Genomic DNA, 26,500 nt, shown 5'->3' on the forward strand with positions numbered 1-26,500 from the left:
GTGCTCCGCAACGGGAGAGGCCACAACAGTGAGAGGCCCGCGTACAGCAAAAAAAAAAAAAAAAAAAAAAAAAAACTTTGAAAAATTCAATATCAGATACTCTTTCTGAGGAACCCTGGGCCGATTTCCTCATGTTAAGGCATGAGCACTGACTCAGGAATGACGCATCTCACGAGCTCGGCAGGTCCCAAAGAGGGTCCTCAGGCTGCCCCGTCCCACTTCCCTCCTCACCTTGTCCTGTCTGTCCAGAGCACAGCCCTCCTGGATGAGCGCCGCGATGACCTCGGTGTTCCCCACCACCGTGGCCCGGTGCAAGGCGGTCTGATCCCCCTGCGGGCGGCGGGGAGACAAGGGACAGCAGTCAGCTCTCTCCGGCCCCTCCCTCCACCCGACACAGGGACATCCCCATCACCGCGCGCCAGCCGGGCTTGGTGGGCTAGTTAGTAGACAGTGCATGCCGGGAAGAGTCATTTTGTTCACAAACTCAGTGGTAACCCTAAGCCAACTGCACAACAGCCCTGGGCCACAGAGCTGACCTGTGGATGAGGGTCACCCCAGGGGACGGCAGTGTGACTGTCACATCTGTGAAGAGTGGGGCTGAGAGCTGGGCTGTGTGCTGTGCAATGGAACCAGCAATGCCTGGAATCTTTACTCCCTGCTGAGTCCTCCCGTTCCCCAGGGTCAGAGGACTCACTAGCCTGCTGTGTCAGCTAGCTGGCCCTCATGACCGGAGGGCGCGTGTACTTGTTGATTGACTGGCCCTGGCCTAGAGCAATGCAGGGATTATGCTAGGACATCTGAGGACTCCAGGGACTCAGGCTGTCACTGCACATCTCTAAGAAGCCTCTTCTGATGTTTCATGACAGCATCCTCGCTGATTTATGCTGCATTTGACCCCTTTCTCTGTGATCAGATTCCTGGGATTGCCGACCTTCTTTTTCTCTGTCAGGGCGCCAAAGGGAACTTGACTCTTCCCCTAACTGCAGTTGAGAGAAGGACTAAAATCCCAGAAGTAAGACAGTCAAGTCTGTAACAAGAGAGAGTTCTGAAGTCTCTGAGGGCACATCTTATCTCTGACAGGCACTCAGGAAATCAAGTCCAGCCTGGGGCGCAGGCTTGAATGGGGAGATGGGTGAACAGTGTGGAAAACTCCTGGTGGGGTGGAAGGGGCACAGGGCAAGGGGGTCAGGAGATGTGCGTCATGCATAGCCTTGGGAGACACCTGTCACCTTGCTGGACTTCAGGTTCTTCACCTGTGAAAGGAGGAAAGGTCCCTCCCCTCCCTTCCCTTCTTGGGGTCTATGATGTGGCTGGCAAGACTTTTACATAAACAGTTTTCTGGTGGAACACTGGAGGGGCAAAGGACATGCCCTGGGGCACTCCTGGCCCTTAGCCCAAGAGAGGAAAGAAAGACGATTAGAAGACAGAAAACATGGAGGTTTTTTAAAGAAGGATGCACTGCTACCTATAAATAGCCTTAATCAAATGCTGATCCTACTTACATCCCTGGAACCTGTAACAAATGACAATGCACTTTAAAAGCACTTAATCCAAAAAAAAGTTCTGGGGATGGATGGTGGTAATGGTTGTATAACAATGGGAATGTACTTAATGCCACTGAACTGTACACTTAAAAATGGTTAAGATGGTCAATTTTATGTTATGTACAGTTTATGACAGTAAAAAAGCACTTAATCCTATTTAAAAACCAAATTCACATTCTTAAAATTTTTTAAAATCTCCCTTTAAAAATCCATGAGGGGAGGGACCTCCCTAGTGGCACAGTGGTTAAGAATCCACCTGCCAATGCAGCAGACATGGGTTCGAGCCCTGGTCTGGGAACATCCCACATGCCATGGAGCAACTAAGCCCGTGCGCCACAACTACTGAGCCTGCGCTCTAGAGCCCGTGAGCCACAACTACTGACCCCGCGTGCCACAACTACTGAAGCCCACGCACCTAGAGCCCGTGCTCCGCAACAAGAGAAGCCACTGCAATGAGAAGCCCGCACACCGCAACTAGAGAAAGCCAGCACACAACAACGAAGACCCAACACAGCCAAAACAAAAACAAAACAAAAAAAAAACATGAGGGGAAATGATTTTTATTTTCTTCCTTATACTTTTTTTTTTTTTTAATAAATTTTAATTTTGGCTGCGTTGGGTCTTCATTGCGGCCCGCGGGCTTCTCATTGCAGTGGCTTCTCTTATGGCGGAGCACGGCGCGCGGGCTTCAGTAGTTGTGGCGCACGGGCCTAGTTGCTCCACGGCATGTGGGATCTGCCCGGGCCAGGGCTCGAACCCGTGTCCCCTGCATTGGCAGGCGGATTCTTAACCACTGCGCCACCAGGGAAGCCCTTCCTTATACTTTTTAATACTTTCCAACATTTTACACATATAATTTCTAGCATCAGGAAAAACTGCTATTTATTAAAAGTCTAAGCTGTACCAATATACCAGGAAAGGGACTGTCCATGTCTCAGAAGCTTTTCTCACTGTTCATTCTGCAGTGATGGGTCCAGACCTCCACTCTCCCGTTACCATGATTCCATCCACTGTCCACTGCATTCTGTCACCAAACCCTCCCCTTGGCATCCTAAGCTATTATTCCTATTACAAGTCAGCTTTAGCCTTGGTTTACTTCTTACCCACCTTTCCAAGACCCCTTACTCAAAGAGGACCCTTTCTGTGTGCCATGCAGTCAAAAGCAGAACATGGCCACCGGGTCGGTGTTTGCACAAGGTGTGCGAAGCCATTACACATCGTCTTCAAACAACGTAGGAAGTGTTTCCAGATGAGGTGTACTTAGTAATCATGAAAATTGCCCAGTCTTAACTTTTTAAAACTTCTGTAAGAATCTCCAAGACTGCCTGTTTCCCTACCAGCATGGTGATGGGTTTTCCCAAAATGGACCCCAAGTGCAATTTGTTACTGACCTGATAAGAAATGTGGTGCCCTGTTCTCAGAAACAGAAGTGAGGCTGAAGCCCCCTCCTTCAGGGTAAACACAGGCTCAGTCAGATTTCTAATCATTAGAGGCCTTTTACTATTCCCACAAGCTGCTGGCATTCTAACTAGCACTCCTTGGCCCAATCAGAACAACACTTTTACGTAACCAAATGAAACCATTCTGTGCGCGTTGTGCATAAAGTGTGGGTCGTGTCGGCCACTCTTGCTGCTAAGCCAAGGCACAGTCTAACCTCAGCCTGGCTTCAAGTCAAATGCTTTATTGTGTTTCACGGGCTGCCACTAAATCATGAGTTGAGGCAGCTTTGGAGCCAGAATGTCACCAGTATTTATTACTTGCTTTTAGCATGAATCTCCTGTACTTGCTTCCCTGGGGGTAACATTCCTTTGTGAAACTCTAGCTCAATGCAAGAAGCTAAATCTCACTTCTAGTTCAGCTCTTAAAAGTCAATTTCCAGAGGGACGAGCAAAACGCGCAAGGAGACCTGACGACCTGGGTGAGGCTACGGTGGGAACAAAGGGTCCTCAGCCCCCTGGCACAGGTGTTTCTTGCGTGTCCCCTTTCCTGGCCCTGCCTGTCTCCAGGCCACAGCCTCCCCTCCATCTTCATACCCCTCAGTCACAGACCCGCTCAAAGCCAGGGTCCTTGCCTCAGGTGTCGGATATACACGGCTGTGAAGGCCAAAGCCAGCCTTTCCCCACCCTGAGTGGTCCTTGAGCAGGACCGTTAGCTTTGCTCACACCAGCTGGGGTGGGTTTGGAGGACTGGGTGAGACACTTTCTCTGGTACATAAAACCCAGTCACCCTGAGGTTGCCAAGGTGAGCATCACAGCCTGAGAGATACGAAATACATAAGCCAAGGACCACCTCGGGCTGTCTCAGAGCTACTCTCCCCCAGAACACAGCACAAGCAAACACCTGAGACCCTTGATTGAAACAGGGTCAATTACCTGTGAATCAACTCTTCCTCCTATAAAACTAAAACTTACTTTTGAAATATCTCCTCTTTGAAATATGACACAGAAAAGAACAAGATGTATCCTCACTACGTACTTATAACAGACCCAAGCAGCAACTTTGACATACTCTTTATTTCTATATGATCTAAATATCAACCATGAAATTCTGAAACTTTGGAGGAAAAAAAAAAAGCTGGGAAAAGTGTGGCACTCGCAACCAAATTTACTCATTATTTATTCAGCGAATATTTATTAATCCTCTACTACGCTCCAAGCACTGTGGCACCTAATTCTCTCATTTTATTAATTAAAAAAAACTAAGGCCCAGTGCAGTTCAGGGGATAACCAGCTAATCTGGGGTAGCACAGTTGGGGCAGAACTCAAGTTGGCAAGGCCTTTCGCGCTCACCCTGAGCTGTTCACAACCTGTGAAGTCAATGAACCTTAAGACAGGCCTTAAAAAAGATCAGGTGCTTCTGTGGGATGGGCTGCCTCTTTATGGCATCATCAAGCTAAGTGATTGAGCCCAGTGCCTTGGCAAGTATAAGGCACCTGAGAAGTATTTGTTGGATGATTGACTACAAAGAAGCAGAAGGAAAGCGCTGAAGCTGGAAACTTGAAGACCCAGCAATCTTGCAGTTTGGCACTTCGGTTTGGAACAGGCAAAGCGTGTTCCAAAGTGACTGCAACTGTCTGCAAAGTGCATGAACTGCCAGCTCTCCATTTTTCTAAGACGTCAGTGTTCCTTACTTTGGGATTTCAAAAGGTTTGCAACCACTGAGGTCTAGAACTTTGTTCTGAAATACTTTTAGTGTTCTCTCCTACATGGTGAAAAACAGTGAGCACAAATGTGGGCAGATTCCAAAGCCAAGCTCATGGGAGAAACCCCAGTCATGCAAGGGTGGACCACGCCCCTCTTCAGGAGGAATCCCTCCCAGGTGCCACAGGGAGACATGTTGCAAGGAAGCTCAAGACAGGGTAGGTGCACAAAATAATTGCTGACCTCTTTTTCTCTCTCTGATCTTCCAGGGTTCTTCCTAGCCTTGCGTCTCTGGTTTTTCTTATTTTTCTCTTCCTTCATGCCTTTTACCGTGGCCACGGGGTCCTGGACTATTTCTGAGGTGGGGGCCGTGTGGTTGCTCATTGACCAATCAGAGATGGCCTTAGAGCTCCAATGAGAGTTGACAGGATTGGCAGGAGGCAAGAGGGAACTTGCCCCTGGAGTTGCATATTCTAAAGAACTGGTTTCCACAGGTTCAAATTCATAATAATCCCACTCCAGGGCACTGGAGGTCATTCTTCAACTAATTCTCAGTCTTTACCATGACATAAAGCACAGTATCTGTAGAACACGAAGTTAGGAGTAAATTCTTCATAACATTAACCTTCTCTATCGCTACCCATCACCCAAGACAGGTAACTTCTGAAACGCTTTTTTTTCCAATACTTAATCTCCCACCAGCTTCTTTAAAGAACACTCATAAAGAGTTTTCTTCCTTGAATTCCTCCGTGAGTTTCAAGGCTGATCAACAAGCACAGTAAATGTATAGAAGACACACATGAACCATATTCTGGCAAATGCATTACTTCAGAACTAGTAAAGATCAATTCTACCTTCTCCATTCCCAGCTGTTTCTACACTGTTTTGTTGTTGTTTGTTTTGTTTTGTTTTAAGCTACCTGGGAGAAGCAATGTATGCATCGTCTAGAGCAAGGGAAAGATGCAAAAAAAAAAAGATTTCAATAAGTGAAAGAGTTCCTCTCTAAAAGTAGAGCTGGCTTTCCTTCTGCTGCCATGTCCCCCTTTGGCTGCCTTGGCTCCTGATTTTTTACTTCCTATCTTGCCTGATATAAACAGCAGTAGTTCTAGAAAGTCAGCATGGCTTTTGCTTCAGGAGAACACAGTGATACTCGCAGCTCAGGACCTGAGACAGGAGTGTGGGGTCAGGATGGGTTAGCATGCCTCGTACTGCAGCCTTGCCACCGTGGCAAGCAAGGGCTTCAATTATGCAGAGAAAACCAGATGCAGTCCGACATATTTGCACCAAGCACTGAATGCCCTGCGTTTCCTGTGGTCAGAATCTCTTCTCTCTCCCTGTATTTTTGCTCCTGTCATGTAAGGATAAGATATATTCAGGGATGTTATGATGGCTACAGTGCAAGGAAAGAAAAAAGTGTTGTGACCCAAGGTAGAAATCAACAGCTTAAAGCTAGATCAGCATCTTTTGAAAATAATATCCTTGATGACTCAGTAGGTTCCAAATATAACCAGAAATTTATGAATGACACTGACAGCCTTCTGCCCGTGTATATGACATATTTGGTTATTTCTTTGTGAATGCTGTCCTTCTCAACTTGTGTGTTTGCCAAGTTTTAGGACATTACACAGAGACTCAAAGAAAACTCGAAGCACTATGGTAACCCACACCCTAGCCCACCTGAGGCTCTGAAATCTGATAACGTTCTGTAACCACAGAGATTACAGGTGAATCTGGAAGGGGTTTATAAATACTAACTCTCTAAGATTCTGTGTTCCTCACAAAAGTCCTTTCTCCTTTGAGTCCTACTATACAAATTAGAGTTAGAAACAGAATTGAAAGTTTCTGAAAATAGCTTCCAATCAGATTATCATTAGGATATTTTCCTAATAGCTCACTGGACGGCAATTTACATAATCTTTTCTACATCCCCTTCTTAGAGAGTTCACCCCCTTCAAAGACCCAACAGGGCCACCCTATGCACTAGGTGACCCCATGCCAGCTACTGATTTACTCAGGAATGGATTCTTGACTCCAAAAGAGCCAACTGGGGCTTCCCTGGTGGCGCAGTGGTTGAGAGTCCGCCTGCCGATGCAGGGGACGTGGGTTCGTGCCCCGGTCCGGGAAGATCCCACATGCCATGGAGCGGCTGGGCCCGTGAGCCATGGCCGCTGAGCCTGAGCGTCCGGAGCCTGTGCTCCGCAACGGGAGAGGCCACAACAGTGAGAGGCCCGCATACTGCAAAAAAAAAAAAAAAAAAAAAAAGAGCCATCTGGAATCTCTTTCTAGATAATTTGACTAAAGAAACTCAGAGACTGAGTTTCAATCATGGCACAGCACCAGAGTGACCTCTTTCTGGAGGCCTCCTCCTCAGATCCCATGAGACCAGTGTGCTGTGGTTTCTTTAAACAGGTCCTTTTTAACTGAATGTATACAGAGTAAGAGAAATCAAGGCAAGAAAATAGAAAAATTAAGTTTTTAAGCCTCACTTTTTCTCCAGTTATAAGTTTGGTCAATGACACATTTCCGGCAAGCCTTGCCCATACGTGTGTGTGTGTGTGTGTGTGTGTGTGTGTGTCTGTGTGCTCTCCTTCTGAGACAGGACATGGACAAGATGCCCTTCGAGGCTCTGCACTTGAATAATACTAGACAGCAAGTACTACCACTAGACAGGAACCATGATGGGAAGACCAGCTCACACTCCCAAACTCAATCTTGCTACTGAGAATGGGGCCCACAGCAGACCTTCAAGAGGAAGTTCTTCCCACCAAGATGAAGCTACACAGTGCTGCAGAGCATCTCCTACTGCCCCCTCCCTCCCCTCATAGCTAGTTACACGTTGTGGGACTCTAGGCAGACAAGCCCCCTTGACAGCCATGCCCTGATAGCATGATGGCTTCTACTCACATCGTCCTGGACGTCGAGGTCACAGCCAGCCTTCAGCAAGATCTGGACCACAGAAAGGTGGCCCTTATTGGCAGCAAGATGCAGGGGGGTCCGGCCATGCTGTTAATGCAGAGCAAACACTGATTTCAGAACAAGACGTCACACGCTCTTCCCCTGGGGGCGGGGAGCCTAGAGCAAGGTTTGCACAGTGGCGCTCCCCACCACACCCCCCCCACCCCCATTCAGTTTGGCAGGAGATTCTTATGGATTCATCCGGAATTCAAGTTGGTCTTGGTTAACCTTGGCTACTGGCACTGTGATCAAGGAACAAAATATGCTCAAAACGTGGAGACTTCCCTTAGTGCATAATTTCTACTCCCCGCTCATCCAACCAGCAAGTAGGAAAGTGAGGGCTTTCAAGTTTTCTCTTAGTTCCCCACTGGTTTGATAGTCAGGGATGATGAAGTGGCCACAGTGCATCTGATGGGGTAAGAGATGGGAGGACAGCAAGGAGTCAAGCTAATCAGCCCCGGAGAAGTCTAGTTAGTAATTTCCTCAAAAGTGAAACTGATGGACAAACCATCAGAACACATTCTCCCCTCTTTAGAAACAAATTTTAAAATTACAAAGTATTTCAGCCATTCAAAAATAGGAACATTTTAAAATGTACACACCCACCAATCACTTTAAGAAAAAATCAGAGGAACCGTAGCCGTTCCTCATGAACCCCTCCCAGATCTCATTTCCCCCCAGCCCCGAGGTAACCGCTCAATTTGGGATTTGTCATTCCCGTGCCTTTTATTACACTTTACTACATGTTTGTAGCCACGCACAATAGATGAACATCGTTTTGCTTGTCTTCAAACCTTACATAAATGGTATTAAACTGCACAATGTCGTTTGGCAATTTGGGGGGGGGCAACATTATATTTTTGAGTTTTTAAAAAATATTATCACATCATTCACTCATTCTCCCACTGAGGGGCTCCAGGTTGTTCCCAGTGGCTGGCAGAACACACCTGAGTACACATTTCCTGTGCACCTGAGCGGGCTTCTCAGCCCTGCCGGTGGGTCATAGAGATGACCGTTCCCTGCAAGCAGGCTCCTGAGCTGTGACACTGAGTGTCACACTCAGAATAATCCTCTTCAGTGTATATCAGTTTCCATCTAGAGAACTGACCTTGCCAAACGCCTAATTCTCCAGCTTTTGAAGGAGCCATTATGTTGCCTTTGCCTTCTCCCTCAAGTTCACGGTGAAGAAACGTTCCCACCCCAGCTCCAAACAGCATTTAACCATGCCCGGCCCCCACCTGTGCTGAAACACTCCCAGAGGAATAAGGGTCTCGCACGGCCTGAGTCCTTTCTCGCATCTTGATAAAACTTCCCAAAGGCCTTTATTGATATTCTATCAGGATAAACCCATTTATGATCTCAATCAAGTGCCAGTTTGCCGTAGGTAACTAGCCTTGCAGGAACACAGAGATAGCAGACGGTAAAGGATCTTAATTTCAACCCGCGAAATGCAATCAAAGCATTAGAATGATTCTGGAAAGAAAGAGGTCAGAGCTCCCTTTAAAATTAGAATTCTTAATTAAGAAAAAAGTTTGTCCTAAGAAAGTGGGCTATGAAAAGCCTTCATAAAAAGGCAACGTCTGAGATGAGATGAAAGCGTGACCTGCCTTGGCTGGCAACTGTGCTCAGCGTGGGCCGCTTAACCTTGACTCCTCCGACGAAATGTCCACAGCTGATGAGATGGAGCCAGAGAGCCTGGTTTCCCCCGCTGGGCCTGGCCCCGGGCTCCACCTGTCCTGCGTCCTTGTACAGGTCATCGGATCAGTGACCTTCACAAGGCTTCTAGAGCATCCTGAAGCAAGGGGAAGCCCATTGCATTTGTGAGAAGAAAGACGTGTGTGCTGTGAGGAAGGCTGACAGGATGGCGGGACACAAGAGCTTCTGAGCATCTGGAAAGTGCAGACCGTGAGGGCAGAAGCTGCCCCGAGAGAGGCTGGGAAGGCGGCCACAGGCCAAGGATTAGCTGGTGCCACAGGTCAGGGGAGCCCCAAGGAACATCCCTGTCAGCAACCAGATATTACATTGTGGAAGCTGAGGCCCAAGGAGGCCAAAGGGTCTGCCCAAGTGAACACCTAAAAATCAGAAGATCCAGAGAAGGAAACACTGATGTGGTTCAAACCAGGTCACGTCTGGAGGGCACTTCAGAACTACAGATTACTAACAAGGTGGCCCTGGACTGGAGGCAGCTTCCTCACCCAAGGTCAGCAGAGCCCCTCTGTGGAGAAAAGAGAGGCCAGAGGCACTGGAGCCCGACAAGCCTAGTTCAAACCCCGGCTCTGACTGGTAACACCTGTGTGATTTTGTGTGCGACACTCCCCTAAGCCGCTTTCCTCATCTGTGAAATAGGAACGGTCTCCACTACCCACCCCGGAGGCTTCAAACAGGATAAGTGAGGTGACGCCCAGCATCCATCACGGGTTTCCTTTCCTCCAACTGTCCCCAGCCTCGCCCTGAAGACACCCCAACCGCTGCCTCTCCTCCCTGGCACCCCTGCACCGTTGCCTCAGAGACAAGGGAGATCTTTTCAAGGGCACGGACCTGGGAGAAGACTTGGATCTTGGGTCACCTGGATAGCCAGGTGGGCCCTCGCTGGAGGCTCGAGGGTCCTACCAGCCAGGTCTGCTCCACTCACCCACTGCCATTTTTGAAATACAAGGTCCCAAGTCTCCACGTCTCTCTGGAAGGGGGCTTCTTTACTGAGAACACTTCTCCAGTTCTGCGAGAAGGAATGTTCCCGGCTGCCTTCTCCACACCCACAGCACTTCGGCTCCCCTCAGGGAACCACCAGTCCTGTTCTGAGGGCCCTTCCCACTAGGCCGTGATCTCCCCGAGTGCGGGACTGCACCTTCCGTGAACCAGGAGGCAAGTGGACTCTGCAGTGTTGCAGGGTCAAACCAATCCCGGCGCTCCTCAACCACAGGGCAGGCCGGGCCTCCCAGGGTCACTGGAGCAAGTTCCACAGGTCCACGCTTGACCAGAGACAAGGCGGGCCCGGCAGGCTGCAGCCTCCAGGTTCGGGGACGTCTCAACCCCTCAGAGGAGGTGTAGGCATCCTGGGGGCTTCACGAGCATCTGAGCAGCTGCAACAGTGACACAGGGGCTCCTCTGAGGAGGGTCAGTGTCCCCCTTGCATGTCTGGCTCCTTTTCTGGCATCTGGTAAAACTATAGCAAGTAGCAAAGGCGGTAGTAACTGGTTTCCCACTGACCCTGAAGCTGTCCACCCCTGTCCCCTGGGCTCTCCTAACACAACCCCTCACATATACACACACACACACACCACCCACCCAGAAACGTGGTTAGTTTTCCAGAACATTCTGTAGTGAAAAGCAACAAAAGTAGAGCCATTCAGGGGAGTAGCTGCTCCCACCCAGCACACAGGGATACCCCAAGGTCATGCCTGACAAATGCAGAAGGCTGAGACCACCCTAAGTGTGAGGGGGCAAATAAAAACTGATCCTTAGAGGGGTCTTTGAATGACCTGAACTTAAGGGTACAACCGGTCTCACCTCCACGCCCCTAGGAATGGCCAGTGGAAGACATGGGAACAGGAGAAAAGACTGTGGGCCATGAATGACAAGAGAAAGAATTTCTGAAGCACTGGTTTGTCCTAGGCCCTGCCTAGTGTGTCAAAGACCAGTTCAACCCAACTCGACCCAGGCCCTGGTGAGCCCAGCAAGACCAACAGCAACAAGGATGAGAGCAAGGGCCGGCAGCAGCTAACGTTTATGGGACGCTTACGGCACGGTAGGCACATCTTAAGAGTTTCACATGTATTAGCTCATTCAATCCTCCCAACGACCCTAGGAGGTAGGCAGCATTATGTTTTTTCTTTTTTTTTTTTTTTGAGGTACGCAGGCCTCTCACTGCTGTGGCCTCTCCCGTCGTGGAGCACAGGCTCTGTATGTGCAGGTTCAGTGGCCATGGCTCACGGGCCCAGCCGCTCCGCGGCATGTGGGATCTTCCCGGACCGGGACACGAACCCGTGTCCCCTGTATCGGCAGGCGGACTCTCAACCACTGCGCCACCAGGGAAGCCCTAGGAGCATTATTAAGCCCATTTGACAGATGAGAAAACTGCAGCATAGAGAGACAGTCACTTGTTCAATGTCACACAGCAGGTAACTCGAGTCTGGATTCACCCCTAAGCCATCTGACCCCAGCCCGCACGCTCTGGCCCACCACACTCCCTGCTACCTGCCTCCTGTCGGGGGAGGCACTCCCCTGGCAGAGGGCTCCACTCTCAGGACGCTCCCACGGCTCCCAGATGATCACCCCGAGGGTGCTTGCAAATTACCTGGTTTCCTCAGAATCTCCAGATGAGGAGAGAGGCTGTCCATTCTCACTGCACATCTGAATCGCCTGGGGAGTTTGGTCTGTTTGTGTGTCTGTCCACCCGTCCTGAGACCTGAGGCCTTCCTCCAGAGTTGCTGACTCAGTGCTCTGTGGGGGCGCAGGCAGCAGGGGGGGGGTTATACATCCTCCCCAGGTGATTCCGATGAGTGACCTGGGCTGAGAACCCGTAGGCCGAGGTGAGGAGGGGCCGGAATAATCCTCCCCAGAGCAGCCACAGGCCCTCAGGTGAAACCTGCCCAGTGGGAGATGAGGAGGGGCCGGAATAATCCTCCCCAGAGCAGCCACAGGCCCTCAGGTGAAACCTGCCCAGTGGGGACTGTCCCAGCAGGAGTCATTCCTCTCAGTACATTCCTCATGATGCTTTTGTCCCCAACTAAACACTAAAAGACTACATCTCCTCAACCCAGAACGTCCTGTATCTTAGAAGAGTATATAAACAATATAATGACATTACTAAACATTCGGAAAATGAAAGCAAATCATCTGTGATTCTACCACCCCATACAAGGATTATCGTTTTTACCCCATCTTTTCCACTGCATCTTTTCTATTGGTGCTTTTGCAGTTACATTCACAGTTCACATGAAACTAGCTTGCTTGTGCATTAATAGTGGTCCTCAAACTTTACTGGGCAGCAGGGGCTTGTTAAAGACAGCTGTCTGGGCCCCCTTCCAGGGTTTCTGATTTTGTAGGCCTGGGGTGGAGGCTGAGAATTTGCATTTCTAACAAGTTCCCAGGAGAAGCAGATGCTGCTAGTATAGAACCACATTTTGAGAGCCGCTAACATAAACTACCGGTTTTCAATGCTGTTCCACATTACATTAGAGTCACCTGAAAATATTTTTAAGATCTCAAATTTCAATCCCAGATTCCATCAGCCTAGGGTGGGGTCTTGGAGTGGGTGTTTTTTAAGTTCCAGGTGATTCTAACGTGCAGCCGGAGGTTATGAATCCCTCGTTGCATGCTTTAAAGGTGGTCCCTCCAACTTGCCCTGGGGTCAGGACGGGCCATGTGAGAACAGCGACGGGAGAGAGGGTGCAGGACCCTGCAGGGAGCACGTTTCCCTGATCCAACCAGGGAGAGGCAGAGGCTTGGAGCCCACTCACTTCCAGGGAACTGAATGGCAAAGGGCCTTGAGACGTAGCCAGGCAACAACTACAAAAAAGTGGCCTCACTGTCAACAGCTCTGGGCTCTGGTCCGGGTGCTGCTTTGTTCTGGCATGTTGAGCCCTGCGGGTCCTGATTTCCAGCAGAACTGCTGCATGGTAACATCAGAGTGACTCCTGTTCCAGCAAGTGACCCGTAAATTACACTCTCAGGTGATCATAAAGGGCGCTCAGAACGAAAAGTCCCTGCTACTCGTTTGGAAGAGCCTAACTCCCAGCTGGAGGGGGTGGGGCTCGGTCAGGGAATATTCCTGGAGAAGAATTCCTGTTCAGATAAAGATCTCCCACCAACAAGTGAGCCCAGTCAAAGGTAACCAGCTTAAAATACACCTTGAAAGGAAGTGGAGGTGTTTTGTTCCTCCCTGTGTTAATTCTTCTCACCAGACACTCCAGGCGGACCAAGGCATTTACACTGGAGACACCTCCCTTGGGAGGGGCAGAGCCCCAGGGAGGCGGACCAGGGGTAATTTGAGAACCACAAGCCACAGAAACAAGCCTGGAAAGACTATTTTCATACAGACTCCATGGTACCCAAGAGTCCTGGCCCGTGACCCTGGTCACACATTACTCCAGTCAGGACCTGGAAGCTGGGTCACAGCTCCTTTCTCCTGCTTAGGTAACTCAGATCCTCCTTACTAAAGGGCAGGCCTTTCACACTGACAACATTTGCCCCATGAACACCTGCCCCATGGATGCTGAGCCCTGACTCCTCAAGGGAGCTGCCTGGTCTAACAGAGTGGACCTGAGGAGTGAGAAGAAAGGGTGCTTAGCCATTCCTGGAACAAAATGATATGCTTCTGCTCAAGCTCACGGAGGCTAAAGGAACTGAGACTCATTAGCTCAAAGACATAAAACAATTGAGCCATCTTAACTGGGTGTTGTTACAAGGAGGGCAGGTGCAGAGATGTGACCCACATGAAGGGAAACAGTTTAACAAGAAGAATTTAGGTATAACCTAAATTAGTGTAATAATTTCAAAATGACGACACTGCCTTTCTTCAGATCATGAGAAATACAATAGGTCAGGGTCATGCAGTCTTTTTTGAGGCGAGTAAAGTCTGTCTGTATTACCTGCAGCATTAAGGAAATAGGAAAGAGAGAGAGAGGAAGCAAGCAAGTTGTAACATTAGTAAAGTAGGAGTGGCACACATTTTAGAAACAATATAATATTCGGATGGAACAGGGTCTTTGAGAATTTAATTTGGAGAGGATAAGTAAGGCTAGCAGAGGTCAGTGATTTTCAAGAGCTCAAGTTTTATTTGTGGCAGAACAAATAACAGCTGGAATCCTGGCCACTTGGCCCCTTGTTCCTGTTTTAAGTTGTATTACAAGGCTCCCCACAAACTTTCTTAGGTGTCCCCAGGGTCCCCTTATCATAAACAGTATTCCCAGAGCTCCGACTGCCTGGAATGGTGTAGATTTGGGTCCAAAACTTCGAAGTCCTTCTCAGGCTTATGATTCAATGAAAACAAAGTTATCAAGATATTCAGGGGAGAAAATGGACAAAGAAAAAGTGCCATGGATAAAAGGAAAGTGAGAAAATAAAACTTTACATTTAAAAAAAATGTATAGTTTAAAGAGACTTCAGAACTTTCTTTCCTTTTTGGAAATGTGATTTGTCTACCTGCCTACTTGGATGAGTGACACATCACATCTTAATCAGACCGTAGGTGACAAGAAACAGCGAGGGAATAAAGTCCTTGGATGACAAAAATCAGGATCCAATACAATCTCAGATTGGAAGGACAGGCTAATTTTAACAAGACAAAATGTAATGGGGGCAGGTGTAAAATTCCTGCACTGGCGGAGGTCAACAGTCCAGTCATACTCGGGTAGGGCTACTGGGATTGTCCTCTAAAATAACAGTCCTTCCTTGTAAAATGGTCAGTGCCAAAAAGCTTCATAATGTTTCTCTAAGTCTTACTTTGGGGAGGGCCTAATAATCATAAATAATTGGGAGAGATGATTTTAAATGTGTATGGTTAGGAATCAATTATTCAAACATAATGGCTTCATTAATAAGAGAATTCCTTTTTAGGTGATGCAGAAACTGTTAGGGTTGAGCTTGCTTCTAGAAAGGTCCACCAACCAGAAGGACCAAAATATTTCAAGCAACTTAATTGGCTGTAAAGAATCCCATTGGTTAGGGACTTCCCTGGCGGTCCAGTGGCTAAGACTCCGCGCTTCCAATGCAGGGTGCCTGGGTCTTGTGCCTGGTCGGGGAACTAGATCCCACATGCCACAACTAAAAGATCCCGTGTGCCTCAACTAAAAGATCCCGCGTGCCTCAACTAAAAGATCCCGCATGCCGCAACTAAGACCCGGCACAGCTGAATAAATAAATTAATTAATTTTAAAAAAAGAATCCCATTGGTTCCTATAGTACATCTGTTCCTAAATTAGAAGGTATCAGTTAATGGCCTCCATGCTCCTTGCAGGTAGCTACTTAGACTACATTTTCAACATGTTGAAACATTGACAGAGCAAAGCACGGTGGTCCAATGCCTGATGAACTATGGTTGGGAGGTAAGAACTGTCCTCTCTTATTTCCTGATTTTTATTGGAGTCATTGCCTTTTCAGCAATTGTTAATATAATCATGTGGGTTTTTTCCCGTGTTAATCTGTTGGTATAATGAATTACGGAACCATCTTGCATTCCTGGATCAAACTCTACCTGGTCACATTGTACTATTTTGATATGTGCTGTATTTTATTAAGTAAGGTTATTAAGAATTTTTGTTTCTAATTCATAATTGGGATTGCTCTATAGTTCTTTATTATTTCTCTCACTCTCATTTATATTTACCTGGTTTTGGTATTAAGGTTGCACTGGTTTCGTAACACAAATCCAGCTTTCCAGTTTGCTCTATGCTTTACAATAGTTTAAACAACATTGGAATTGGTTTTTTGTTAAAATACAGAACAGGGCTGTGAAACCATCTGGCTCTAGCGCTTTTTTAAAGGTTGCATCTTTAATCACATTTCTAATCTTTTCTATGGTAATTAGACTATTTAAGTTTTCTGCTTCTTGGGTGAACTAAAAAAATTTTTTTTATTATGGTTAAATATACATAACATAAAATTTACCATTTTAACCATTTTTTAGTTTATAATTCAGTGGCATCAAGTATATTTCCAATGTTGTGCAACTGTCACCATTATTCAATTCCAGAACTTTTAATTATCCCAAACAGAAACTCTGTAGCCATTAAACAATAATTCCCCTCTCCCCCAGCCCCTGTTAACTTCTATCCTACTTTTCTTTTCTTTCTTTTTTATTACTTTGGCCTCACCACACAGCATGTGGGATCTTAGTTCCCCGAGGGATCAAACCCGGGCCCTCGGCAGTGAAAGCGCAGAGTCCTAACCACTGGACTGCCAGGGAATTCCCCCCACCCTACTTTTCATCTCTATTAACTTGCCTATTCTAGGTGCCTTATATAAGTGGAATCATACAATATTTGTCCTTTTGTGTCTCTCTTATTTCACTTAGCATAATGTTTTCAAGGTTCATCCATGTCACAGCATGTATCAGGATTCTATTCCTTTTTAAGTCTGACTAATATTCCACAGCAATAAGGTGGCTGTCTGTAAGCCAGGAAGAGGGCCCTCTCCAGGAACCAAATCTGCCAGCACCTTTATCTTGGACTTCCCAGCCTCTAGAACTGTGAGAAATAAATGTTTGCTGTTTAGCCACCTAGTCTGTGGTATTATGTTACAGCAGCCTAAGCAGACTAAGACAACTATTGATACGGGGATTACACTGATGGATGTAGAATCAGCCTTGCGTTTTCACTTGCTCATGGTGTAGAATTCTTTATACGTTGCTCTATTTGATGGAAACACAGGCTGAAAGAAGACCAGGCATAGTCACCACCTACTCACCCATCTTGGTTTATATCCTTGGTTTATAACAACTTAAACATGCAACAGCCAGTTCTCACTGGAAACAAACCAACAGGCCTGCTGAGAAAGAATTTTCAGTCTCCAAACAAGTTCCTGGCTTCATTTATTTTCTGAAACCGAAGTCATTACAGCTTAAGAGTAAGAAAAGAGAAAGAAGAAAACTAATAGAGAATCCACCAACAGACCATCTGCACTGGCATCTGAGCAGAGGCCCAAGTGGGCAGCTCAGCAGCTTCTAAAGCTTCTTTCCTCTCTGGCTTCCTTATTTTATAGCAACCCCAGAGCGTGGATTAGGTGATGACACTTCGTGGAAGTCTTACAACAGGACGATTACTGGCCTGGAAACCAGGGATCCTCCAATGCGTTTCGTTCAGGAAAGACACAGGTGCTTAGGGAAGATTTTAAAATGCTGACACCCGGCCATGCCGTGCCGTTTTCACCTCTCCTCTCACGTGGTTAGGACCTATCAAATATGTGGCTTTAGGGGGTGTTACCAGCACATTAATCTCGGCTATACAAGTCAGCTGTGCAGCTTGAGGCTTCCATTTTCAGCGCAGACTGCTAAGGCAACAGAGCACACCCTGCACAGACAGACCCAGGGATGGGACATGCAGCTGACTTGCTGTGTGAACACCCAGGTGCGGACTGGGCCTCTGGGCCACCGCACCCAGCAGGCCTGCCCGGAGCTGGGGAAAGAGGGCCTGCCTTCACCCCCCACTGAACACCAGTGCAGACACAGCAAGAGGGCAACAGAAGAGGCCCCGCAGAGCAAGGCACCCCTCCCAAGACTTCCCCAGAGGCCGTAAGCAAGCAGCCAAGAGACTCAGGGTCGACCACAGGAACAACTCCCGTAGCGACGGCTGCCTCTCCTGAGGTGCTTGAGTCAGTGTTAAGGGTCCATCCCTGACGTTTCAAGGCTTGTTCTCCTCAGTCACAGCACGTCTCCCCTCAGGCCCAGGCAGGGACTTAAGTCTGACCCATGACACCAATTCTTACACTGCCCTCTCCCTCCCCCAAAGGAGCATCTCCAGGGGGCACCCGCTACCTTTGCGGGAAACACTAGCTTAACTAACATCCTCATCATCCTAAGTGACCCCTCCCTGAGACTTTCCTAGTATTGACCCAGTGACGTGCCACGCACGTCTCACAGGTGGGCCACACAGCAATTCACAGCATGCATTTGCCTTCCCACACTCAAGACGTGGATCTCCTCCTGCAGGTGAACTTGTTTCTAGCTTGCGTTATGACATCGAGAATATCAGTACTCCGTGGTGTTCCACAAAGAGCGCCATGAATTCCAGGCATCTAAGCACCGACTTGGCAGCGCTCTGCAGAGAGCATTGCCCCGCCCCACACACGGGGCTCCAGGCTCCCGGGAGGAAAGCCCGGAGCAGTGAGTGGGTTGCCAGCCGGCTGCTCGTTATAGAGTCACGGGGGCTCTGAAGCAAGCCCAGCCACACCCCACATCAGTTAAATCAGAACCTGGGCATCCGTATCTTGTTAAGGCTCTCCAGGTGATCATACATGTGGTCAATACTGAAAACTGCTGACCTACCGAGGGGAACTTCTGTGCCTCTGGGGACCACGGATGCAAGTGAGAAAACAGTAATTACGGTAATAACTACCCTCCTCTGAGCTCGTTCTACATCCTTATTACGCAGTACAAGCACTCTGCACGGATCATCTCATCTGACCCTGACAACAAATCCCCGAGGTAGGGGTTAGGCTGATTTTACAGACAGGAAACCAAGGTTCAAGGAGGCCAGGGTCACAGAGGTGGTGAAGTGATTCTCTGCCTCTGCTCTTGGGAAGGAAACACTGCGAGATTCTTAAACGGGTGACAAAGTCACAGAGACAGGAAGTGGAGTTGTGGTTGCCAGGGCAAGGGGGGTATGGGGTGGAAGTGTTTAAGGGGTACTGAGTTTCCATCTGGAAGATGAATTCTGGAGATAGATGGGGCTGGTGGTTGCACGAAAATGTGAATGGACTTAATTCCATTGAACACTTAAACACAGTTAAAGTAGTAAGTTTTGCGTTATGTATATTTTACTATAATTTTTAAACATGAAAAAATTTTAAAATAAAAATATAAAGTGGGTGAAAGCGAGAGAGATGACCAGGTGTCCCATTTCAGGTGCAGTGCAATTCCAGGTCATCTCCAGGTTATCTTCCTTGTCTTTGAGCTATTTCACAAGTCTGTAAGTCTTGGAACCCTGAGGGTGATGCCAACAAATTGTGTCTAGCAGATTCAGTGTATACTGGCCAGTTTTATGCCTAATAAGCAAATTTATTTCCGCTTTCCCGAGACCTGCATGTTTGTAATTTTCTGCATTCTCTTTTGAAGCAGTTGCAACATCTTACTGGTTCCCTCACTAATTGATTAAATAAAATCTGAACACGTGTTCGTTTTATGAGTTGCTCAGAATTACCACCATATGTCAAGTTTCCCTGATTTCTGACAATAAACTACAAAGGAAAGGCCTGAGTTTTCCCGGTGGATATTTTCTTCCCACAGGGTGATGCTTCTAGCTGTTGGAGAACAAAAGGCAGACTTTCTGTGTGACCTGACATGTAACTCCCACCCTCAGGGCCCCCATGGAGTGTGTGGATCCAAGAGCAGGACCGGGGCTGCATCAGCCCTGCGCAGGCTCAGCCCTCACCCAGGAGGTGAGAACACGCTGCCTACTGGGTGTGAGATGCGCAGTCCCAGGCCGCCTTGGGAGGGTGAGGAAGGGGAGGAGATGTGTGGAGACTCCCGCCCCTGGCCTCCCATCAGCCACCCCTTGCTTTTCCCCCTGACTCCCGGGAAGCTGGCACTAGACACAAGCCAGAGCTGGTGAAAAAGAGAAAATTCTATGAACCCATGCCGAAGGGGAGAGGAACAAAGGCCAAAGAGAGCCACTGCCGAGAGCTCCTGGCGAGGAATTGAGAAAGGCAGGATGCATTCGGAAGGAGGGCCGGGAAAAGAGGGAGGAGGGAGGGGCTGGTATAGCACTGGCCACAGCGCGCTGAAAGGGCAGTGCTCCCGGGCCCGCCTCTCTCTGCCGGGAGAGTGCACACCAGCACAAGCTCCGTGCAGAGCAGTTCTGAAAAGTACAAGGGCCTGTCCTGTAATTATGCCCTGCCCCATCAGTGCCCCTTACAGAAACCTGTCCCACAGACAGAACCACGCTGTGTGGTAAGACCTCAGGACAAGGTCAGTAGCTGCCACATAAGTTCTAAGAACAGAAGGTTAACAGAACCTAAATGCCCATCAATAGGGGATGGGTGAAGCCAATTACGGTTCACTGAAGAAAAGCAAAGGGAAGAAGGGTATGTATAGTGTCCTACAGTTTGTACAGAAGCAATTTGTGGGGATATACATAGAGATACATCTATTTGCACATATAGGCATAAACTATCAGGAAAAAAACACAAGAAACAGGTAACACAGGTTGCCTTCAGAAAAGGAGACACTGAGCCGCTGGGAGAGAGTGTGAAAGACTTATCAACTTTTTGTGCCTTCTGTTTTAGAACCATGTGAATGTAAATATTACCTGTTCAAAATATTTAAATTGTTTATATCTTTTTTTTTTTAATTTTTGGCTGAGCCGCGCAGCATGTGGGATCTTAGTTCCCCAACCAGGGATCAAACTCGTGCCCCCTACAGTGGAAGCATGGATTCTTAACCACTGGACTGCGAGGGAAGTCCCTTTTATATCTTTTTAAACAAATGGATGGAGTCTCCTGGAAGAAGCATGCGACAGACAACACATTCTCTCAAGTGGACACTTCACCTGATCAACAGCTTTGTAAGCATCTATTTCTCACGCCGCCCTCCTCTTGGGGACTGGGGATTGGCAGCTTTCAGGAAAGGACTACAAACCAACAGGCTGGCAAACAAGTTCAGACCCACCCCACTCCAGTAAGTCCTAATATTAAACACACTCCCACAGAATCAAAACCAAAGCAAATGAACATCAACAAAAAAGATCCTTGGTTTCCACTGTTCTGGCTGCATTTCCTGAGGCCGTGAATGTACAGCATTTATCCACCTCCAGCCTTCCCTTGGGAGTGGCTGCTGAAAATATCTACCAGGCCTGCACGCTCTTCATTTCTGCAGACACGATCAAAAGTCATGCTTGGGAAAGTGACGTTACTACAATCAAACCGTTTGCAGTTCTCTTTTTAAAAGTTTAAAGTTTATATTTATTGGAGCATAGGCATTCACTAGTAATGGGATACCTAATATGAAAGCTCCACAGGAGCCACAGACAACCTATAAATGTGTCGGGGCCCAGGTTAGGCCACCCAAAATAGGCCTCAATAGCACACTGATTATTCTGAATTAAAGTTACTTGAGGGCTTCCCTGGTGGCGCAGTGGTTGAGAGTCCACCTGCCGATGCAGGGGACACGGGTTCGTGCCCTGGTCCGGGAAGATCCCACATGCTGCGGAGCGGCTGGGCCCGTGAGCCATGGCCGCTGAGCCTGCGCGTCCGGAGCCTGTGCTCCGCAACGGGAGAGGCTACAACAGTGAGAGGCCCGCGTACCGCAAAAAAAAAAAAAAAAAAAAAAGTTATTTGGGAAATAGCCGGTGAGAAAAAATACTTTCAAAAAACACTCTGACCACCCCACCTCTTTCCCTCTGAAAGCAGGAGATAAATCTCCCATGTGAAGATACCCTCCTTATAAAACAGGGGGATAGAAAGCATCCTTACTACCAAAGCTAGAGAATTCAAGGCTAAGAAAGCTGTATAAGCAAACTTCTTCATGAGTCTGCTTTCCCAAGCACAAGCCCCTTTGTTTTGTTAAATCTTCACAAATAATTGTTCCTTTGTCTAAAAATGATATATAAACAAACTGCTTTGGTCACTTTGGGACGGGGTGGGCGGGGATCCCATTTCTGCGAGACCTGTGTGTGTATGAATTAAATTTTTTTCTCCTGTGGATGCGTCTTGTGTCAATTTAATGATTAGACCAACCAAAAGAACTTGGGGCAGGGGGTGAGGGGAAATGTCCCCCTCCCCAACAAATGACTAGAACAAAGTTATTAAACCCCCTTAAGTTTATTTCCTTATATAACAATCACTATATTTAGAACAGATATTTTTTAAAAAATCAAAGTATGATTTACATTCAGTAAAATTCACCGTTTTTAAGTATTCAGTTTGATGCGTTTGGATCCATGTATAGAATCATAGAAAACCACCAGTGCAAGTAAAACAGAGATTTTCATTTCCTCCCCCAAATTGCCATCCGCTTCCCCCACCCCGCCCCCGTCATCCCTTTCTAGCATCCCTGGTCCCTGGCAATCACTTATCTATTTTCTGTTCCTATAGTTTTGACTCTTCTAAAAAGTCCTACAAAGGGAATCACACTGTGTGTGGCCTTTTGTGTCTGGCTTCAAAGGCATAAGGCTTTGAGAGTCATTCACATTCTTTCCTCTATTGGTAGCTCAGTCCTTTCTGTGGCTGAATAGCATTCCCCAGTATGTTCATCAATTCAGCAGCACAGATGCGAGGCGGTTTACTTTAAGGGATTGGCCCTTGCCAATTGTGGAGGCTTGGCAACTCCTAGCTGCAGGTAGACAGCCAGGCTGGAAGCAGAATTCTCTCTTCATTCAGTGCTGGACACCGCTACACAGCTGTCATCTGGTTTAATCCTCACAGCAACCCCACAAGGTGGGGATTAGCCTCATTTTTCAGATGAGGGCACTGACTGGCCTGTGTCTTCCCCTCAGGACTCCCTGCCTGGTACTCGGACCACGACTCTCAGACCATAAGATATGCTGGTTGTTGCATCATCAGGACCGCCTGGTAACGGCTGCCACATCCAGCGCTTACCATGTGCCAAGTGCTGTTCTAAGTACCCTACATAATTGATTCCGCTGGTGCTGAAACAACCTCCTGAGGTAGCCAGTACTACTTAACCCTCATTTCAGAGGTGATGATATGAATGACAAAGGGAACAAGTAACTTCCCCAAGATCACAGAGCTAGTAAATACGCTGGCGTTTGAACCCAGGCGAGTCTGGATCCTGGGTCCAGGTTCATACCCTTTGCACTACACTTCCTTGGTCGGGAATTCCTGAAGTTGCTTGAAAACTGGGAATGGTGTGTCTGTGGTGTTGGAGGTGTGGGGAGGAGAAGGCCCTTTGGCCTAAGCCCCTCCCACAGGACGGCCTCTTTCTCTGTGTGCATTGATGGGGAGAAGCAGCTGGGGAAGGGTGGCTGGCGGGGTGCTGGAAGGCACAGGGACTGCGCGGGTGCCGTCCTAGCGTGGGCCTCACAGCCAGACAGGGCTGGTTCCCCCCGGGGTTACTGACGACTTAACTGGGAAGTTACTCAACTGCTCGAGCTGCTTCCTGCTCAGCACCTCCCTTTCCCCTTTGGTATCACACAGACAGGAGCACAGGCTTTCTGAGCGGCGAGAATTTCAGTGGGATGGTAAACATACAGCACTGGGCCAGTGCTGGTACAGACACTCAACACACATTTCTGAACTTGATTTCATGTTTCACAAATTACTCAAGTAATATAGGCTTGTTTTAATAAGCGGAACAATACAATGGAAAAATCTATAAAAGCAAAGCTAATCATCTTCGCTGCCAGGCAACCGGCGTCAGCAGTCTCGTGTTCCCCACGGTTCTCTGTGCTCACACAAATAGAGGCAGGCTGGCAGACAGAAGTGGATTTGCGCTTTAACCAAAATGCATCAGACTGTACCCATCACTTGCTACTTTCCTATTTGCCGTTTTCATTTATCAATGGATATAACTGGTCAATATAAATGTAACTCTTTTCCAAGTTCTTTGTGCATGAACATGTATGCAAGTGTAACATTTTACATAAATTACATAAATTAGACACACATGACATTGCGTAAGTTTGCATATGGTCTTTAGTTCTTTTTTTTCCTTCCCTTCTTCCATGTTTCCCCCCCCACCAGTTGCCACCTGTTGAGTTTTCTACCCATCCACTCAGCAGTGAACTCTGGGGGGCTCACTTTCTATGCCTTGAGGCCCTGCGGTCTGTACTTCTTAATCATCTAAATCCTATGTCATTACTCAGGGGTGGTGGTAGGTATCAAATAGAAATTTGATAAACGTTAATTTTATGAATGAAACTGCATTTTTCTTAACTAAAGCTGCATCAAATAACCTCTGTTTGGTTACTTTCAGAGAAAACGAAAGCTGCGGTGAAACATCCCAAGGACCAGCTTCCTAAAAGTTCTTTAAAAAGATACTGGAGCGGGACTTCCCTGGTGGCACAGTGGTTAAGAATCCGCCTGCCAGTGCAGGGGACATGGGTTAGAGTCCTGGTCCGGCAAGATCCCACATGCCGCGGAGCAACTAAGCCATGCGCCACAATTACTGAACCTGTGCTCTAGAGCCCACGAGCCGCTAACTACTGAGCTCATGTGCTGCAACTACTGAAGCCCGTGAGCCTAGAGCCCGTGCTCTGCAATAAGAGAAGCCACCGCTCGATGCAATTAGAGAAAGCCCGTGTGCAGCAACGAAGACCCAACACAGCCAAACAAACAAACAAACAAATAAATAAATTTACTAAAAAAAAGTTGCTAAAAAAAAAACGAAGCCATTAGCAGCAACACGGGTGGACCTAGAGATTCTCATACTGAGTGGAGTAAGTCAGACAGAGAAAAACAAATATACGATATCACTTATATGTGGAATCTAAAAAAGAGTACAAATGAACTTATCTACAAAACAGAAACAGAGTTACAGATGTAGAAAACAAACTTATGGTTACCAGCGGGTAAGGGGGGGAGGAATAAATTGGGAGACTGGAATTGACATGTATACACTACTATATATAAAAGAGATAACTAATAAGGACCTACTGAATAGCACAGGGAACTCTACTCAATACTCTGTAATGACCTATAGGGGAAAAGAATCTAAAAAAGAGTGGATATATGTATATGTATAACTGATTCACTTTGCTGTACAGCAGAAACTAACACAACATTGTAAATCAACTATACTCCAATAAAATTTTTTTAAATGAATTTTAAATGTTTAAGTGTAGTTTCTACACCAATTCCCAGTTCCCAAGCCCGCTGCCTCTGATGACTTGTCCTGCGCATGGCAACTCCACTCGTGCTTGGTGGATAAGGTATCATACCCACACACTATTAGCTCCTAGGTAAAATCCCCATGAGGACAGAAGAGGCTGCCCTTATCTGAGGCCCCTGGTGTAACAGAGATGACATCAGCATGGGAGCCAGGAGATCCCGGTTCTGGTGCCACCTCTGGCACGCGCTAGCTTGTATGTCACTTCCCTTTTGGGGCCTCCATTTCCTCACAAGTCCAAAAGAAAAAGCTCATGGAGTTCTGGGGATGAGCAGCACATATACGAAAATAACTTGCAAAGTATAAAATGTTACACACATGTACAATACACTATTGGGAAACTGCTTTATTAAAGTACCTGGGCACGTGAGTTACTAGTCAGTAAAACATTTGCAGATTATATCTCCTATGTGTAAGATGCCAAGGAAGATGCTCTAGTAACAAGCAGCCCACAGGATGTTCCCAACCCAAAGTCATAAACACACAGGGAAAACATGGTGTTTAAGAGCAAAAACTCTGGAGCCAGAGGGTCGGGGTTCAAATCCCAGTCCTGAAACTTTGGGAAGGTTACCTCACCTCTCCTTGCCTCCGTTTCCTCATCTGTATAATGAGAACAGAGTCGTGGTGAGGTTTAGAGGACTTAATCACTGTAGACTCTTACAAGAGTAGCTGACACCTAGTAAGCACTGAGTGTAAGCAACTTACACTCAGCAACATTATTCCCCTCACTGGACACACATGGGGCCTAATGAGTGAGTACTGTGCTAGGCACTGGAGGGGTTAAACAAACAGACCCAATATTTTGTGCCCACTTAGATTTTATAACTGCAGCCACATGTGTTATCACATTTAGGCCCTATGGAAATCCTCTAAGTTTTGGGAGGAAAATGAGCCCTGTAAAGTGAAGAAATTTGCCTACATCTATGCTTCTCAGCAAGGGGTGATTGTGCCCCCCTCCCAGGGGACATTTGGCAAGGTCTGGAGACATTTTTGATCGTCACAACCAGGGAGAAGAGAGTACCACGCATCTAATGAACAGAGGCCAGAGGTGCTGCAAGGCAGTCTACAATGCATAGGACAACCTCCCACAACAAAGAATTATCTGGCCCAAAACATCAATAGTGCAGAAGCTGAGAAAGTCTGGCCTACATTAACAAGCAGTTAATAAGTAGTAGAGCAGGCACCTGTATCAAGGTCTTTGGATTCCATACCCAGAGCTTTCCTTCTGTGTCAAACACAGAGAAATACAAAACAGAAACTGGCCCAGGTCAGAGTGATAGTCTGCTGGGGAGTTCTGAGCACCCACAGAGCAGTACGCAATTCTGAGGGACACGGAGCCAACGCACAGCAAGCGCTGCACCAGT

General features: G+C 47.5%; 1 protein-coding gene across 5 annotated transcripts in view; it reads right to left on the reverse strand.

The window, feature by feature from the left end:
• The window catches only part of ANKRD6 (ankyrin repeat domain 6), a 215,981-nt gene that overhangs the window by 53,240 nt on the left and 136,241 nt on the right, over positions 1-26,500 (reverse strand). For 3 of the 5 annotated variants that reach the window (XM_060114597.1, XM_060114599.1, XM_060114596.1), the window contains exons 1-3: positions 7,589-7,656; positions 4,928-5,266; positions 232-330 (exon numbers count right to left, since the gene is read on the reverse strand). In XM_060114597.1, the coding sequence (XP_059970580.1) occupies positions 232-330; positions 4,928-5,221 (393 nt within the window). In that variant the 5' untranslated portion in view covers positions 5,222-5,266; positions 7,589-7,656. Of the gene's footprint in view, positions 1-231; positions 331-4,927; positions 5,267-7,588; positions 7,688-26,500 lie in introns of those variants that run through there. The other 2 variants (XM_060114600.1, XM_060114598.1) reach the window with 1 other exon arrangement.

This window comes from Mesoplodon densirostris, chromosome 12, assembly GCF_025265405.1.
Source record: "Mesoplodon densirostris isolate mMesDen1 chromosome 12, mMesDen1 primary haplotype, whole genome shotgun sequence".
NCBI classification, from domain to species: Eukaryota; Metazoa; Chordata; class Mammalia; order Artiodactyla; family Ziphiidae; genus Mesoplodon; species Mesoplodon densirostris.